Source organism: Gouania willdenowi, chromosome 16 (assembly GCF_900634775.1).
Source record: "Gouania willdenowi chromosome 16, fGouWil2.1, whole genome shotgun sequence".
In the NCBI taxonomy this organism is placed as follows: Eukaryota; Metazoa; Chordata; class Actinopteri; order Blenniiformes; family Gobiesocidae; genus Gouania; species Gouania willdenowi.
In genome coordinates, this window is record NC_041059.1 from 417,580 (window position 1) to 435,430 (window position 17,851).

Sequence of the window (17,851 nt, forward strand, 5' to 3'; positions counted from 1 at the left end):
CGAGGGCCACTATCCAGCATGTTTTAGATGTTTCCCTCTTCCAACACACCTGATTCAAATGATTAGGATCGTTATCAGGCTTCTGCAGAGCTGGATGAGGAGTTGATCATTTGAATCAGGTGTGTTGGAAGAGGGAAACATCTAAAACATGCTGGATAGTGGCCCTCGAGGACCGGAATTGGACACCCCTGCACTAAGAGATGCACACCCTTCAGGACCACTGCAACCAGGGTCAAACCCAACATACACTAGAGGGCGGCAGAGGACCACTTTTACTTTGAGATGACCCTGGTGAAGGCTGGACTGGGTGAATTAGGCATCAGTTGATTAAAAATAAGCTGCAAACATAATACAAGTGTAAAACAGTGAATCACGGTGTAATGGAATTATTTAAAATGGTAAAACTTATCTATTCTGCTGTCGACAAGACCCCCGTGAGTTCATAGAGTCTGCGGGAACACAGCGTCACGTCAGCAACCACAGGTTAACGTCAGGTCCACAGCATCGCTCCACAGGTGATAAAACAGTCACAGTTTTCTCTGTGACTCAGCAATGTGCTGACTCAGCAGGAAAAACTTACTTAAGTAAATAAGTAAAGAAAAATAAATAAAACGTTTGTTTTCATGATCATTTGCGTAACAATGATGCGTGAGGTAGATTGAGACATTCAAAAAAGAGATTGTTGTAAAAAAATGAAAAGTAGAAGACTTTCTTTTTTTCTACCCATGCTGTTAGAAACAATTCCATGGTCGTCTTCTTCTTCTTCTTCCACCACATTAAAAATATTAGGGTAACAGGGTCGAACCAATGTTGTGGGACACAGATTCCTTGCATAATAAATAACATTTTAAAAAGTATATCTATTAAAACAAACATTTCCACAATTACAACAGACGTATATCAACAAAATAATACAAAAGAAAGGATTGCATTTTAAGTGTTTTAAATGAGGTTTAATTTGGTCCTGAAGGGGGTGGGACAAAAACGGGGTATTCCATTTGGTATTTAAAAAAATATTTCCAATCTACATTTTCTCCAAGTTTATATTTGGTGTCAGGACAAGTACAAGTTACTCATCAAATAATTGTTTTACCAAATTGTACATGATATTAGGAAACTGAAGGGCTGGGACTTAAAATGTCCACCAGTTCTGGAATGACATATTCTTCTAGTTTGTTGTGGTGGATGGTCTGATGGACCCAAGTGAAGTGTTGGGACAGAACGCTGAGGTCAGTGAAGCAGACGGTGCAGAGCGGACACGCGTAGATCTCAAAAGGTGATTCTGAAAAGGAAGAAACACGTGTTTTAATGATTATTCTGGTTAAAAAACAAACAAACTGGATTATCATCAATTACTAAAGATATGGACTTTTTTTAGGTTTCTATGCAAAGTGATTACTGACTACATAATGGATAGAAAACTGTTTTAACACTTACAGTAATAAGTAGCACTACTTAGAATTACAACATGTCAATGAAAAGTCTACATATCCAGAATATAATTCTAGTTATTGATATCTACAATTCTATTCTCACTAGTCATAATGTTATTGTTTATCTACAAATGTTCTTACATTTCAGATATCATAAACTAAACTGTAGATACTTGACTCTACGTATAACAGTGGGGTACGTATAACAGTGGGGTACGTATAACAGTGGGGTACGTATAACAGTGGGGTACGTATAATAGTGGGGTACGTATAACAGTGGGGTACGTATAACAGTGGGGTACGTATAACAGTGGGGTACGTATAACAGTGGGGTACGTATAACAGTGGGGTACGTATAACAGTGGGGTACGTATAACAGTGAGTAGTATCTGGTTTGTGAATGTGGTTTTTTGTATGTATGAATGAATTAACGTTGTGTGTGACATTATGAACCTTTGGCATTTGTCTATGTTTTATGGTCTTATTGTGAATACTGTATAGCCTCATGTGACCCCACCTCCTTGTAACCCATCTCTTTGTGACCCCGCCCCCATTTGGGAGAACAGATGGAAATTAGTGACTGGCTACAATCTGGCGTGTTTACATTCATGTATTTTTTATCCATGTATGCCCATTAACATGCACTGTCCCAATCAAATAAATAAATAAAATAAACAATTCACTCACACATACTGTCCTTTATAGGCAAAAAAGACTAAAGTGCAACATATTGTGCAACTCTGTTAATAAATGAACTTGTTTGACATATTGCATCAGCAAATTTATCCCAGAATTGTCTTTCTGGTTGGACTTCATTTGAATTTATTTAAAATTATTGACATTTATATCGTATATAGACATTTTGAGAATACATTTTGAGATATGAGTTTTGGTCCATATGACCCAGCCCTAATAGTGAACCCTACATGTTAAACATGTTTCTCTGGATTGGTTCAATGAGTCCAAAACAAGGGAAATAAAAGAATCTCTGAGTGACACCGTGAGGACAATGTCAGTACCTGTGCCGTCTTCATCATCATTCTGCTGAGCACTGCTGGAACTCTGCTTCTGCTCCAGCTCCTGTTTCACCCACGGCTCTGGCTCCAGCTCTGGCTCAAGCTCTGGCTCCGTCTCTGCCTCCAGCTCTGTCTCTGGCTCTGGCTCCAGCTCTGGCTCCAGCTCCTGTTTCACCCACGGCTCTGGCTCCAGCTTTGGCTCCATCTCTGCCTCCAGCTCTGTCTCTGGCTCCGGCTCTAGCTTTGGCTCCAGTTTTGGCTCCGTCTCTGGCTCCAGCTTTGGCTCCATCTCTGCCTCCAGCTCTGTCTCTGGCTCTGGCTCTAGCTCTGGCTCCAGTTTTGGCTCCGTCTCTGGCTCCAGCTCTGTCTCTGGCTCCAGTTTTGGCTCCGTCTCTGGCTCCAGCTCTGGCTCCAGTTTTGGCTCCGTCTCTGGCTCCAGCTCTGTCTCTGGCTCCAGTTTTGGCTCCAGCTCTGTCTCTGGCTCTAGCTCTGGCTCAAGCTCCTGTTTCACCCATGGCTCCAGCTCCGTCTCTGGCTCCAGTTTTGGCTCCAGCTCTGGCTCCAGCTTCAGAGGAGCTCCAGAGGGTTCTGGTTCTGGTTCCTGTTTGACGTCATGAGGAGGACACAGGTGGACCAGGAGATCCTTAGAGTCTGTGTGGAACCCACTGATCTCCTCACACTGAGGTTCCTCCTTTATGTAGACATGATGAAGGCCATCATCATCATCTTCATCAGTGTGTGTTTCTCTCTCAGCTTTCACTGTGATTTTCTGCTCCTGGGATTCTTTCCTCTGGCTGTAGTTCATGGTTAAAGTTTCACATCTGAGCAGCTGTCAATGAAAAACACAAATAACCTATATAAATATATTACATTAAACAAAGTCACATCTAACAGAACATAGATGTTTAGCACTAGAAGCCACATTGATGGGTCATTTTATATTTATACCTATGGAGCCCACGGAATGGTCACTTGAGCTGAAGGCTTTTAAAATTGGGGCTTTTGCCTTTACTGTTCATATATATTTGTTATTATGTTGTTACACATATATGAAAATTGTTCTCCTATCCCTGGGGAGCAGTTCTGTGTTAAGGGACTGAACACCTTCTCCTACACAGACAAACAAAGGACCCACAGGAGGGGAGACACAGTTCTTTCTGATGATGCTCAGATCCTATTATAGCTACAGCTCCTCTGCTTCATACTCCTGTTTTTTCTCTGTTTACCTTTATTGTTGCTAATGTTTTTTATTTTATTTACTTTTTTAGTTTTAACTGTAAAGTGTTTTTGAGTTTTTTTTTTTTTTTTTTTAAATGTGCTTATAAATAAAATGTATTGTTATTATTGATGGTGAAGCGAGATTTCCGAGTGTGAAAAGCACAGTATGAGTGTGTGTGCGTGTGTGTGTGTGTGTGTGTGTGTGGCTACAGTTTCAGTTTGGACCACAGAGCAGAAGTGAGATATGAACTAATCACTGGTTAAAAATCCCAGTAAAACAATCACCAGTAATAAATATTATCTCCCTGGTAAAGACAGTAGCTCTAACAACAGGTAAAATAATAAACTGGTGATATTACAGCCACTGTATGAAGACACATTTATTATGCCTCTGGGTCCTAGTGCCTGCTGTACAGTGAAGCCTGTTCTGTTTACTGAGGTCTGTGTGTTTAATAAGTCTGGATTAGAGGTTTTAAAATGTGACACATTACGAGGAACAAACCTCTCAACATATTTAAGATGTCACAGTACAGTACATGTACAGTATCCTATTAGTGAGTCCTCATCAGTTTCATGAGGATGACCATTAGATGGTCTTCCAGAGTCAGAGAACCACACACAACCTCTACACCGTCTTTAACCACATGTAGAACCCAGTTTAACTATATGTAGAACCCAGTTTAACTACATGTAGAACCCAGTTTAACCATATGTAGAACCCAGTTTAACTATATGTAGAACCCAGTTTAACTACATGTAGAACCCAGTTTAACCACATGTAGAACCCAGTTTAACTATATGTAGAACCCAGTTTAACTATATGTAGAACCCAGTTTAACCACATGTAGAACCCAGTTTAACCACATGTAGAACCCAGTTTAACCACATGTAGAACCCAGTTTAACCACATGTAGAACCCAGTTTAACCATATGTAGAACCCAGTTTAACCATATGTAGAACCCAGTTTAACTATATGTAGAACCCAGTTTAACTATATGTAGAACCCAGTTTAACCATATGTAGAACCCAGTTTAACCATATGTAGAACCCAGTTTAACTATATGTAGAACCCAGTTTAACTATATGTAGAACCCAGTTTAACTATATGTAGAACCCAGTTTAACCATATGTAGAACCCAGTTTAACTATATGTAGAACCCAGTTTAACTACATGTAGAACCCAGTTTAACTATATGTAGAACCCAGTTTAACTACATGTAGAACCCAGTTTAACTACATGTAGAACCCAGTTTAACTATATGTAGAACCCAGTTTAACTATATGTAGAACCCAGTTTAACTACATGTAGAACCCAGTTTAACCACATGTAAAACCCAGTTTAACCATATGTAAAACCCAGTTTAACCATATGTAAAACCCAGTTTAACTATATGTAAAACCCAGTTTAACCATATGTAGAACCCAGTTTAACCATATGTAGAACCCAGTTTAACTATATGTAGAACCCAGTTTAACTATATGTAGAACCCAGTTTAACTATATGTAGAACCCAGTTTAACTATATGTAGAACCCAGTTTAACTATATGTAAAACCCAGTTTAACCATATGTAAAACCCAGTTTAACCATATGTAAAACCCAGTTTAACCATATGTAAAACCCAGTTTAACTATACGTAAAACCCAGTTTAACTATACGTAGAACCCAGTTTAACTATACGTAGAACCCAGTTTAACTATACGTAGAACCCAGTTTAACTACATGTAGAACCCAGTTTAACCACATGTAGAACCCAGTTTAACCACATGTAGAACCCAGTTTAACTATATGTAGAACCCAGTTTAACTATATGTAGAACCCAGTTTAACCACATGTAGAACACCGTTTAACCACATGTAGAACCCAGTTTAACTATATGTAGAACCCAGTTTAACTATATGTAGAACCCAGTTTAACTATATGTAGAACCCAGTTTAACCATATGTAGAACCCAGTTTAACTATATGTAGAACCCAGTTTAACTATATGTAGAACCCAGTTTAACTATATGTAGAACCCAGTTTAACCATATGTAGAACCCAGTTTAACTATATGTAGAACCCAGTTTAAATATATGTAGAACCCAGTTTAACTACATGTAGAACCCAGTTTAACTACATGTAGAACCCAGTTTAACCACATGTAGAACCCAGTTTAACCACATGTAGAACCCAGTTTAACTATATGTAGAACCCAGTTTAACCATATGTAGAACCCAGTTTAACCATATGTAGAACCCAGTTTAACTATATGTAGAACCCAGTTTAACTATATGTAGAACCCAGTTTAACTATATGTAGAACCCAGTTTAACTATATGTAGAACCCAGTTTAACCATATGTAGAACCCAGTTTAACTATATGTAGAACCCAGTTTAACTATATGTAGAACCCAGTTTAACTATATGTAGAACCCAGTTTAACTACATGTAGAACCCAGTTTAACTACATGTAGAAACCAGTTTAACTATATGTAGAACCCAGTTTAACTACATGTAGAACCCAGTTTAACTACATGTAAAACCCAGTTTAACTATATGTAGAACCCAGTTTAACTACATGTAGAACCCAGTTTAACCACATGTAAAACCCAGTTTAACCACATGTAGAACCCAGTTTAACTATATGTAGAACCCAGTTTAACTATATGTAGAACCCAGTTTAACTATATGTAGAACCCAGTTTAACTATATGTAGAACCCAGTTTAACTACATGTAGAACCCAGTTTAACTATATGTAGAACCCAGTTTAACTATATGTAGAACCCAGTTTAACTACATGTAGAACCCAGTTTAACTATATGTAGAACCCAGTTTAACTATATGTAGAACCCAGTTTAACTACATGTAGAACCCAGTTTAACCACATGTAAAACCCAGTTTAACCATATGTAAAACCCAGTTTAACTTTATGTAAAACCCAGTTTAACTATATGTAGAACCCAGTTTAACTATATGTAGAACCCAGTTTAACTATATGTAGAACTCAGTTTAACTATATGTAGAACTCAGTTTAACCATATGTAGAACCCAGTTTAACCATATGTAAAACCCAGTTTAACCATATGTAGAACCCAGTTTAACTATATGTAGAACCCAGTTTAACTATATGTAGAACTCAGTTTAACCATATGTAGAACCCAGTTTAACTATATGTAGAACTCAGTTTAACCATATGTAAAACCCAGTTTAACCATATGTAAAACCCAGTTTAACCATATGTAGAACCCAGTTTAACTATATGTAGAACTCAGTTTAACCATATGTAAAACCCAGTTTAACTATATGTAGAACCCAGTTTAACTATATGTAGAACCCAGTTTAACTATATGTAGAACCCAGTTTAACTATATGTAGAACCCAGTTTAACCACATGTAGAACCCAGTTTAACCACATGTAGAACCCAGTTTAACCACATGTAGAACCCAGTTTAACCATATGTAGAACCCAGTTTAACTATATGTTAAACCCAGTTTAACCATATGTAGAACCCAGTTTAACTATATGTAGAACCCAGTTTAACTATATGTAGAACCCAGTTTAACCATATGTAGAACCCAGTTTAACTATATGTAGAACCCAGTTTAACTATATGTAGAACCCAGTTTAACTATATGTAGAACCCAGTTTAACCATATGTAGAACCCAGTTTAACTATATGTAGAACCCAGTTTAACTATATGTAGAACCCAGTTTAACTATATGTAGAACCCAGTTTAACTATATGTAGAACCCAGTTTAACTACATGTAGAACCCAGTTGAACTACATGTAGAACCCAGTTTAACTATATGTAGAACCCAGTTTAACTACATGTAGAACCCAGTTTAACTATATGTAGAACCCAGTTTAACTACATGTAGAACCCAGTTTAACTATATGTAGAACCCAGTTTAACTACATGTAGAACCCAGTTTAACCACATGTAAAACCCAGTTTAACCATATGTAAAACCCAGTTTAACCATATGTAAAACCCAGTTTAACTATATGTAAAACCCAGTTTAACTATATGTAGAACCCAGTTTAACCACATGTAGAACCCAGTTTAACTACATGTAGAACCCAGTTTAACTACATGTAGAACCCAGTTTAACTACATGTAGAACCCAGTTTAACTACATGTAGAACCCAGTTTAACCACATGTAAAACCCAGTTTAACCATATGTAAAACCCAGTTTAACCATATGTAAAACCCAGTTTAACTATATGTAAAACCCAGTTTAACTATATGTAGAACCCAGTTTAACCACATGTAGAACCCAGTTTAACTACATGTAGAACCCAGTTTAACTACATGTAGAACCCAGTTTAACCACATGTAGAACCCAGTTTAACCACATGTAGAACCCAGTTTAACTATATGTAGAACCCAGTTTAACCATATGTAGAACCCAGTTTAACCATATGTAGAACCCAGTTTAACTATATGTAGAACCCAGTTTAACTATATGTAGAACCCAGTTTAACTATATGTAGAACCCAGTTTAACTATATGTAGAACCCAGTTTAACCATATGTAGAACCCAGTTTAACTATATGTAGAACCCAGTTTAACTATATGTAGAACCCAGTTTAACTATATGTAGAACCCAGTTTAACTACATGTAGAACCCAGTTTAACTACATGTAGAACCCAGTTTAACTATATGTAGAACCCAGTTTAACTATATGTAGAACCCAGTTTAACTACATGTAGAACCCAGTTTAACCACATGTAAAACCCAGTTTAACTATATGTAGAACCCAGTTTAACTACATGTAGAACCCAGTTTAACCACATGTAAAACCCAGTTTAACCATATGTAGAACCCAGTTTAACTATATGTAGAACCCAGTTTAACTATATGTAGAACCCAGTTTAACTATATGTAGAACCCAGTTTAACTATATGTAGAACCCAGTTTAACTACATGTAGAACCCAGTTTAACTATATGTAGAACCCAGTTTAACTACATGTAGAACCCAGTTTAACTATATGTAGAACCCAGTTTAACTACATGTAGAACCCAGTTTAACCACATGTAAAACCCAGTTTAACCATATGTAAAACCCAGTTTAACCATATGTAAAACCCAGTTTAACTATATGTAGAACCCAGTTTAACCATATGTAGAACCCAGTTTAACTATATGTAGAACCCAGTTTAACTATATGTAAAACCCAGTTTAACTATATGTAGAACCCAGTTTAACTATATGTAGAACCCAGTTTAACTATATGTAGAACTCAGTTTAACCATATGTAGAACCCAGTTTAACCATATGTAAAACCCAGTTTAACCATATGTAGAACCCAGTTTAACTATATGTAGAACCCAGTTTAACTATATGTAGAACTCAGTTTAACCATATGTAGAACCCAGTTTAACTATATGTAGAACTCAGTTTAACCATATGTAAAACCCAGTTTAACCATATGTAAAACCCAGTTTAACCATATGTAGAACCCAGTTTAACTATATGTAGAACTCAGTTTAACCATATGTAAAACCCAGTTTAACTATATGTAGAACCCAGTTTAACTATATGTAGAACCCAGTTTAACTATATGTAGAACCCAGTTTAACTACATGTAGAACCCAGTTTAACTATATGTAGAACTCAGTTTAACTATATGTAGAACCCAGTTTAACCATATGTAGAACCCAGTTTAACTATATGTAGAACTCAGTTTAACTATATGTAGAACCCAGTTTAACTATATGTAGAACTCAGTTTAACTATATGTAGAACCCAGTTTAAGGAGAAATGTTGATTCCTGACCATTGCTCTTAATTCTTCATTCTCAGCTTTCAGTTTGTTGATGTCCACACGGAGAACGTCACACTCAGTATGAAGTTGGCTGTACTTATTTATGAGGTCATCGTGGACAGCCTTAGGGACCGTAGCTTCTGAAGAAAACATAAGAATAACTAAGACATTTAGAACTAAAAAGGTACCATCCCAAATCCACATGTTGAAAACTGTTAAACATAATCATAAACAAATGCTTATTCAGCACATATGTACAAATATGATAATATGATTCATCCTATTTGTGACTGAGAGAATTTAGTTTTGATTAAAATAGAGGTTTTTTTCTTAAAGAAAATATGACCATGTTCACAGACAGTCTGGGTCAGAATAGTGTTGTGTTCTCACCACTATAAATAACAGCACGAGACTCTATTTCACAATCATCTGGAGAGGGAGAGGTAGGCGTGGACTGGTGGCCATTGTCCAGACATCTGCTAAAGGTTTCTACCCTTTGTCTTTTTCTCTTAAATCTGAAACACACATTAGAGAAGAATCATTTAGTACAGAAAGAAAAGCACATGTTTATTACAGGGTCAAGTCCAGTAACCAGACTCATACTGTGACATCATATCTGAGATGTCTACATACCATGTCTCAGTGAGCTTTATGACAAACTATAGACAACGTTAACTCCTATAACAAATATATCTACATTAACACAGTCAACATTAGGGTTGGGCATCGAAAACAGGTTCCAAATAGGAACCGGTTCCAGAACCGTTACAAAGATGTTTGAATTTCTATTCTTGTTATAATTCCTAAAAACCAGCATTAGTTTGTTTTTACAGCTTTCTCTGTTTGTTTACACAGGGTTTGTATAAGATGTGTGTGTGTGTGTGTGTGTGTGTGTGTGTGTGTGTGTGTGTGTGTGTGTGTGGCTACAGTTTCAGTTTGGACCACAGAGCAGAAGTGAGATATGAACTAATCACTGGTTAAAGATCCCAGTAAAACAAACACCAGTAATAAATATTATCTCCCTGTACAGTGAAGCCTGTTCTGTTTACTGAGGTCTGTGTGTTTAATAAGTCTATGTTTATGTCTCTGTCCATCCACACTGTTCATTATATCCATGTGTTTAAGGCTCTTATTAAATAGTCTCACTGGAGTCCAGGCCGCCGCCATCTTGGATTATGTCATCACCAGCGCAAGTCGCACAAGCGCAGAATGATATGAATGAACTTTTTCTTGACACGTGCGCTCCATACAACTATTACAGTATAAACAATTCACACATTTACCCGTTTATACATGTATGTATATAATATGTTCCCTACAATATAAACAGGTTCACAATATAATTATTTTTATAGTTTCTGTTTCTACTGTATCCAGAATAATAATAATAATAATTCTCAACAAGAACTATTGATTGATTTGTCACATGACTGATCCAGGGTTTGAGTTTGTTTTATTTAGTTTCACATCTACCTGTAGATCTATGTTTTTTACACTGATGACAACTTGTTTCTAGTTTTATTTTGTGAATAAATATCCTAGTTACATTACAGCAACCAATATAAACTGTATCAACTCAGTGAATTAATAAAAATGGTTTTTCAGATAAAAAAATGATCCTGTGAAATCTGTGACGTGTTGACCTGCACAACTCAAAGAATCGGAATCAGAATTGTTCAAATCCAAACGATGCCCAACCCTACGGAGCCCCCCCTGGTGACATTGGAAGAAAAAAATGATGCATGGCCACAAGCTAATAAACGTGTGGCCACGAGATAATGCTGTGGTGACGTGAGATACTTATGTGAGACTGATTGTTACTACGGCAACACCATCCAAGCTTCACATTTCCTTGGTCGCGCTATAAGAGTTTCACAATAATGCTGCACGTCTATTCTAGCATGTACGGTACAACCCTAACGGCTGAACAGACAACAACAAAAAACAAGGACGTTTACAGTGGTACCTCTCCAGTTTAGCATCGCCGTCTTTGCCAGACTGGTTTGAACAGGAGAAGATAGACGGGACAAAGTCAGGACTGTTGTAGTCATCAGATGCTTCTCCTGTACAAATAAAGAGGTACGTTATTAATAAAACCTTTCACATTCTGGAACTGTGTATGTGCGACCTGGGGGGGGGGGTCATAGGTCGAGAGGGATATAAACGTAAACAAGCTCGTTGACTCTGGTGATATTTCCAACCTAATGGCTTTTGTAATTATTCCAGAGATGTTTTAATAGTGTTTATATTATTAATATTACACATATTCAGACTAGAGGAGGGGCCCAGGAGCCTCATGTACAAAAAGTACGTACGCCCAAAAATGTGCGTACATCAAAACCCACGACAAAATACTGATGTTGAGAAACTGGAGTGAGCGTTGAAACGTGTGTACGTACGTTTCTACATAATAATGCTTTAAATTCTAAGGATTAATGAGCAACACAATCAAAATAATACAATACGTTCACACATGAACCTGTGAGCTACTGTTGACATGTATCATTTACACATTTCTAGTAAGTTACAGTTTTTAATTTTTATTTCTGTCTAACATGAGACAGACATGTTGTTCACTGTAAGTCAGAGCTCTGTGATCAGCTGATCTACTACAGGTGATCAGCTGACCTCTGAGTAACACACTTACGTCTGAACACTTTTTTTTTTTAAAGATATCTTCATTATTTTAGAAAGAAACATTTACATCAATTACCATCTTTTAAACATTACAGGCAAGAAAAAGCAAAAACTATGACCAAACCACATAATGCAGAATTAAGCAAGCGTGTATCACAAAAGCGTGATGTGGGCGGAGCAAGGAAACAAGAAAGAAAAAAAAAAACACATGAATAGGAGTAAATGTTATTACAATAACAAGAGATTATAAAAAGAATTCCAAATAAAATGGCTACAGATCCAAGACTTCAGGCAGTAAAGAGTTGATCAAAGGTCTAAAATATGTTGAACGAGTCTCTTTAGGATTATCTGTCCATGTAAGACCATAAACGCCTCTTCACACAGTCTGTGTTTTCTGTCGTCTGACGTAAGTTAGAACCAGGTCCCATATTTTATAGGATGAAGAGTGTTTGACCTTGAGCCAGTAGGTCATTGGCTCCAGGGGTAAGAGTTCTATTATACTTTGACCCACATTGAGAGCTGAGGAGGTTTGTCAGAGATCTATTTAAGTAAAATACATCTTCTAGCACCAAACAAAAGGACATCAAGGAGCTTCAACATGTTGGGATTAAGGTTAAGAGCAGAATGCAAACTGAGAATACAAGATACAGGCCTAAGATCTACATTTTTACCAAATATTACAGAAATTTCTTTACATACATATTCCCAAAACATTTTAATACGTCTGAAGACTTTTAACGCTTTCAGTCCAGCCATCATTAGCAGCTAGGGATGAACGATTCACTCAACTCCAGATACAATTCAATTCATGATACGATTCTCTCATATTTTACAAAATGGGACTGTAGACAAATGATGACTGAAAAATATTCCTTTAATTTTTTGGAAGAAAAAAACTATAAAAAACTACACTGTTTTCCTTTTATTTTTCATTGTCAAAAGAATCCCTTGATAAACTATTCAAAATAATGCAATTTAACTAAAAATTAATCTTGAATGAAATAAATAAAGGAATAATACAAACAAAGAAGAAGCCTATTAACTTAAATTCTGGTTCTATAGTAAACAATGCAAAACTGCATAATAGTTCTTTTTCTCTTTAAAAGTGCAACTGAAAATGTATTTTGTGACTTAACAATTGGACTTAAAAAAAACAAAAAACAAACAGTCATTTCACTGTATTTACGTCATATATTTGTTTGGACCAATAGAGGGCGCCGGTAACCCAGTGGTCGTTTGGCATGCAGCTAATCTGTGCAGTGAAGAAGAGATGCTATGCTAGCAGACAGAGCTAATAGAAAAACTTGACTTTTACAGATATTCACGTAATATTACAGATTTTTTTTCGGTGCTAAAGGGGTAAAGAATCATTTATGAACATGTTTAAGTGTAGAAGGCGGCCAGAAAAAAAATATTAGCAGATTCCGCCCGCCGCCAACACTTCTGGATAGCGCCCTCTGCTGGTTAAAAAAACATACTGCGATTCAATTTTCATAGCATCGATGTGAATCGTGATACCTATGAATCGATTTTTAACTGCTTTACGATTAATCGTTACATCCCTATTAGCAGCCACACACACACACGAGTCAGACTGATAACCACGACCCACCGGTGCGGTGTGTGTGCACGTGTTTGTGTCACGGGAGGGTCGTATCAGGCAGAGGGGGAGGTGGTGGGGTTGGTGATTGAAGTACTGGTAAACGGACTTCACTTTCATGGATTGCGTTAATACCAAAGTGTTTTACACTGAGTCATGTTAATCTGTTACACATCCACAGCCTGTTTGATGATCATTAGATAGAGACACACATTAATTCTGATGTGTACGATCAGAACATCATATTTTGCGATTAGTAGTATAGCATTTTACGTGTCTTCCTTAATCTGCTATCCATTTCTTAACCCACACAAGCATTCAGTGAACTGTGTGCATCAATATTAATGTCTATATTAATTCCAGTATCTTCACTGTTGAATCATCTCCGTCTCACATGTTTTAAAATCTCTTCTTTCCTGTGTTACTGGTGGTTAGAGCAGCTTTTTCTGATGACGCTGAAAGGAATCCCTGTGATGATCTCATTTTAATATGATTTACATATGTGGACGTGAACAGGGAGGGGAAACGTGCGCTCACATTCGCATTGATTCAGATGTTCAAATGATAGGTGCGTGGATCCAGTCGTACTCAGATTTGAACATCTGGATTTTTACGAGCGTACGCCTGTATCTGGAATGAGACGTATGCTTTTTTCACACCATCTTATATGCAAGTCTGTACATAAGGCCCCAGGGCGTTTCGCTAATGCCACTTTCGGCTAATTTGAGCACAAACCGATGGAAGCAGCAGTAGCGATTGTTATGTAGTGATTGATATGTATTTTTTTCTGTATTTACCTTTACACAGTGTCTATCTGTATGTAGCCAAGAAAATAAATAAAGAAGTAAAAATCGCTCTGAGTCTGTGTGGAAAAACAAACATAAAAAGTGTTTCTATCGAAGCAGAGCTGTCTTCATGGAGCTCATTCCACCAGCAGAAACACACGAACGACCAATCAGCTACAGATGGGTGGACTCAACGTGCATAAACAGCCTATCATATCTCTGGACGTCACCAGTAACAGGCAAACAGCCAATCATTCAGCAGCTGTGGAGTTTGGTTGCCATGTTGGTATGTTTTCAAGTGAGTAGCGTGCAGTGTGTTTAGACTGTGCAGAAGGAGAGCAGAGGCAGCCGCTATGTAGCGGAAACTGGTACCAGTAGTATCGTAATCTACGGTAGTAAAATGAAATGCAGAAAATAGACATTTCAGTGCTAGTATTAATAACTTCTCTGTAAACATGGACACATACTGTATCAGTGCTGAATGAACTGGTTTTATGAAAACTGGAACATTTCACTGCATATGAAACATAAACATATCAGTCAGTACATTATCCTGGTATCTATGGTCTCATATACAACAACATGTAACTTTTCCTACAGATCTACTGTAGCTCTGATGAGATGTTAACACACTGAGCAGGTGAAGATGCTGCTCTCCACGAGAAACAGACGTAGTTTCAGAGACACATTAAAGTTAAGCAGGCACTGGTGAGATCTGTGTTCACTGGTTATTTATGTAGTTTTTTGGTATTTTAAATGTGGTTTCAGGTGGTTTAGGAGCTGTTTAATGCAGCCAGGACAGGAGCAGGAGGGCGTCGCCCCTAATAAACACTCTCCAGGAACACGTATTCACATAAAAAAGGTTCTTTCCTTCTCAGTGATGCTTTTCATGTCAATTCTGTCCATTTGATTTTGTCCGTGATTCCATTAACGTGGATTTTATATGACCCTACACTTAATTTGTGTAATAGGAAGGATGAAAATAAATTTAAAAAATAAATTTTTAAAAATTTCAATAAATAAATATCGATATTTGGCGCCAGTGAATCCATAACATCAAGGACATCACCGACCCCCACCTGGACCCCCTGCAGTTTGCCTATAGATCCAACAGGTCAGTAGACGATGCTGTAAACCTGGCTCTCCACTTCATCCTCCAGCACCTGGACTCCCCAGGCTCCTACGCCAGGATCCTGTTTGTGGACTTCAGCTCTGCTTTCAACACTATAATCCCAGCTCTCCTTCAGGACAAGCTTTCCCAGCTGAACGTGCCAGACTCCACCTGCAAGTGGATCACAGACTTCCTGTCTGACAGGAAGCAGCACGTGAAGCTGGGAAAAACCATCTCTGCTCCAGGACCATCAGCACTGGATCTCCTCAGGGCTGTGTTCTTTCTCCTCTGCTCTTCTCCCTGTACACCAACAGCTGCACCTCCTCTCACCAGTCGGTCAAACTCCTGAAGTTTGCAGACGACACGACCATCATCGTCTCATCTCTGATGGAGACGAGTCTGACTACAGGTGGGAGACAAACCGGCTGGTGTCCTGGTGCAGCCAGAACAACCTGGAGCTCAACGCTTTAAAGACAGTGGAGATGATAGCAGACTTCAGGAAGAACCCAGCCCCCCTCACCCCCCTCACCCTGGGAGACTCTACAGTGAGCTCTGTGGAGTACTTCTGCTTCCTGGGGACCATCATCACTCAGGACCTCAAGTGGAGCTGAACATCAGCTCCTTCATCAAAAAAGCTCAGCAGAGGATGTACTTCCTGTGGCAGCTGAAGAAGTTCAGTCTGCCAACAAAGATGATGGTGAACTTCTACAGCTCCATCATCCAGTCCATCCTCTGCTCCTCCATCACCATCTGGTACCTGCAGCTACGGCCAAGGACAAGGCCAGACTGCAGCGTATCATCCACTCTGCAGAGAAGGTCATCGGCTGCAATCTGCCCTCCCTCCAGGACCTGAACCCCTCCAGGATTTTGAGGCGTGCAGGAAAGATTGTGGCCGACCCCTACCACCCCGGTCATAAACTGTTTCAATCTCTCCCTTCTGGAAGGAGGTTTCGGTCCATCAGGACCAGAACCTCCAGACACAAAAACAGCTTCTTTCCCTCTGCCACCATCCACATGAACCCCCCACCCCACCCGATCACCACCTCCACCAGCTTGATATCTGCTGCACTGTATATATATATTTATATTTATCCTATTTATCCTTTATTCTCTATCCTTTATTTATCCCTCATCCTTTATATTTATCATTATTATTATTATTATTGTTGCTGGGTTGTTCTTTGTTGTTTTGTTTTTATTTCTTTTTGTTGTTTGTTTTGTGCACCAACCACCAAGTCAAATTCCTTGTACTGTCCTTAAAACGGTACATGGCCAATAAAACATTTCTGATTCTGATTCTGATAACTCATCTCTAGACGAAACATCCTGTTATATCGTCTTATCAAGATATTGTCACATTCCTACATCATACCCCCCATTAAAACTTTCCGTTCAGTTTTTTGGTCTATTTTGAGGTCGTAGTTCTAGTTCTAATCTCTATGAACAACACGTTGGTAGAATGTTCAGTGGGAAAGATACGTACATTCTTGGCGTAGCTGGACTAACTCATCAGAGCAGTACGCTAAATGGGCGGGGCGTGCTACCAGGGCTCCTCCTGCCGGACCCTACTGCGCAGACTCTGGCTCCAAATTTGCAAGATGGCAGCGCCCTAAAGCGCTGTGTTTTAGCTTCAAAGAGTGGGAACAGCTACAGTGCACGCCCACTGGTTGGCGCTAGCATGCTATGGCTTTAGCAACGTATTTTAGCAAATCTGAACCAAACTTACCAAAGTTCTCCAATTTCAGGAATTAATAACTCACTTTTTTATACATGAAAGACTCAATAATTGTGTTTATAAAACCAGCGACGGTGATGCTGATTAGCTTGTTACATTAAATGAAACTTACCTGATATGAAATGATCGCTGCAGATTGTTGCGTTTTGTATCATCTGCTCGTTCCAATCGCTTCTTGCAATGGCCTGCAGCCAAAGACGTCTCTTGTTTGTATTTAAAGTTGTACCATTTGACGGAATTCTGTAAAACTTGCGCGTTTTATTGTTTTTATCCAAACGGTTTGTGCATCCAACCACACAGCAAAACATGTTTACAGCTGCTCTTTCTGCAAGAGACATGCTCAGTGTTGCAGGAAGTGACGTAGAGTGACGCAGACCAATAATCCCGCTGCTCCTCGGAACGAGCCCGTCCTTTACTCTGATTGGATCAGACATAAGCATGTTTTTAAATGTAGACAGATTTCTAAATTATGTCGTGAAATTAACTTTTTTTTTTTTTTTAAGTTCAAGTGTTACATTTCTTTTCGAGATTGTTTTTATTTTTGACAAAAATATGAATTTTAG

The 17,851-nt window shown here is 38.3% G+C and overlaps 1 protein-coding gene across 3 annotated transcripts; it reads right to left on the minus strand.

Moving 5' to 3' along the window:
- Nucleotides 1-931: 931 nt before the first annotated feature.
- Nucleotides 932-17,633, minus strand: LOC114478277 (pinin-like). 3 transcript variants are annotated; one of them, XM_028471245.1, is made up of 7 exons: nucleotides 17,401-17,633; nucleotides 11,387-11,483; nucleotides 9,811-9,935; nucleotides 9,433-9,560; nucleotides 2,778-3,278; nucleotides 2,453-2,735; nucleotides 932-1,282 (listed from the first exon to the last, which is right to left on the minus strand). In XM_028471245.1, exons 1-7 carry the CDS (start codon nucleotides 17,624-17,626, stop codon nucleotides 1,110-1,112), a joined length of 1,533 nt encoding a protein of 510 aa, XP_028327046.1. In that variant the 5' UTR covers nucleotides 17,627-17,633; the 3' UTR covers nucleotides 932-1,109. The 3 variants fall into 3 exon arrangements, with proteins under 3 accessions (XP_028327046.1, XP_028327045.1, XP_028327044.1); XM_028471244.1 differs by having other exon boundaries at nucleotides 2,453-3,278; nucleotides 9,433-9,557; XM_028471243.1 differs by having other exon boundaries at nucleotides 2,453-3,278.
- Between the last annotated feature and the right edge of the window lie 218 nt (nucleotides 17,634-17,851).

Bases quoted from the DNA above. Each gene is read 5' to 3' on its own strand.
- LOC114478277 (XM_028471243.1), bottom strand. From the start codon at position 17,626: ATGTCTCTTGCAGAAAGAGCAGCTGTAAACATGTTTTGCTGTGTGGTT. The intron at 9,936-11,386 runs GTACCACTGTAA...TGTGTGTTTCAG, and splicing joins GGCGATGCTAAACTGGAGAG to ATTTAAGAGAAAAAGACAAA. The intron at 9,561-9,810 runs GTGAGAACACAA...TGTTTTCTTCAG, and splicing joins TCGTGCTGTTATTTATAGTG to AAGCTACGGTCCCTAAGGCT.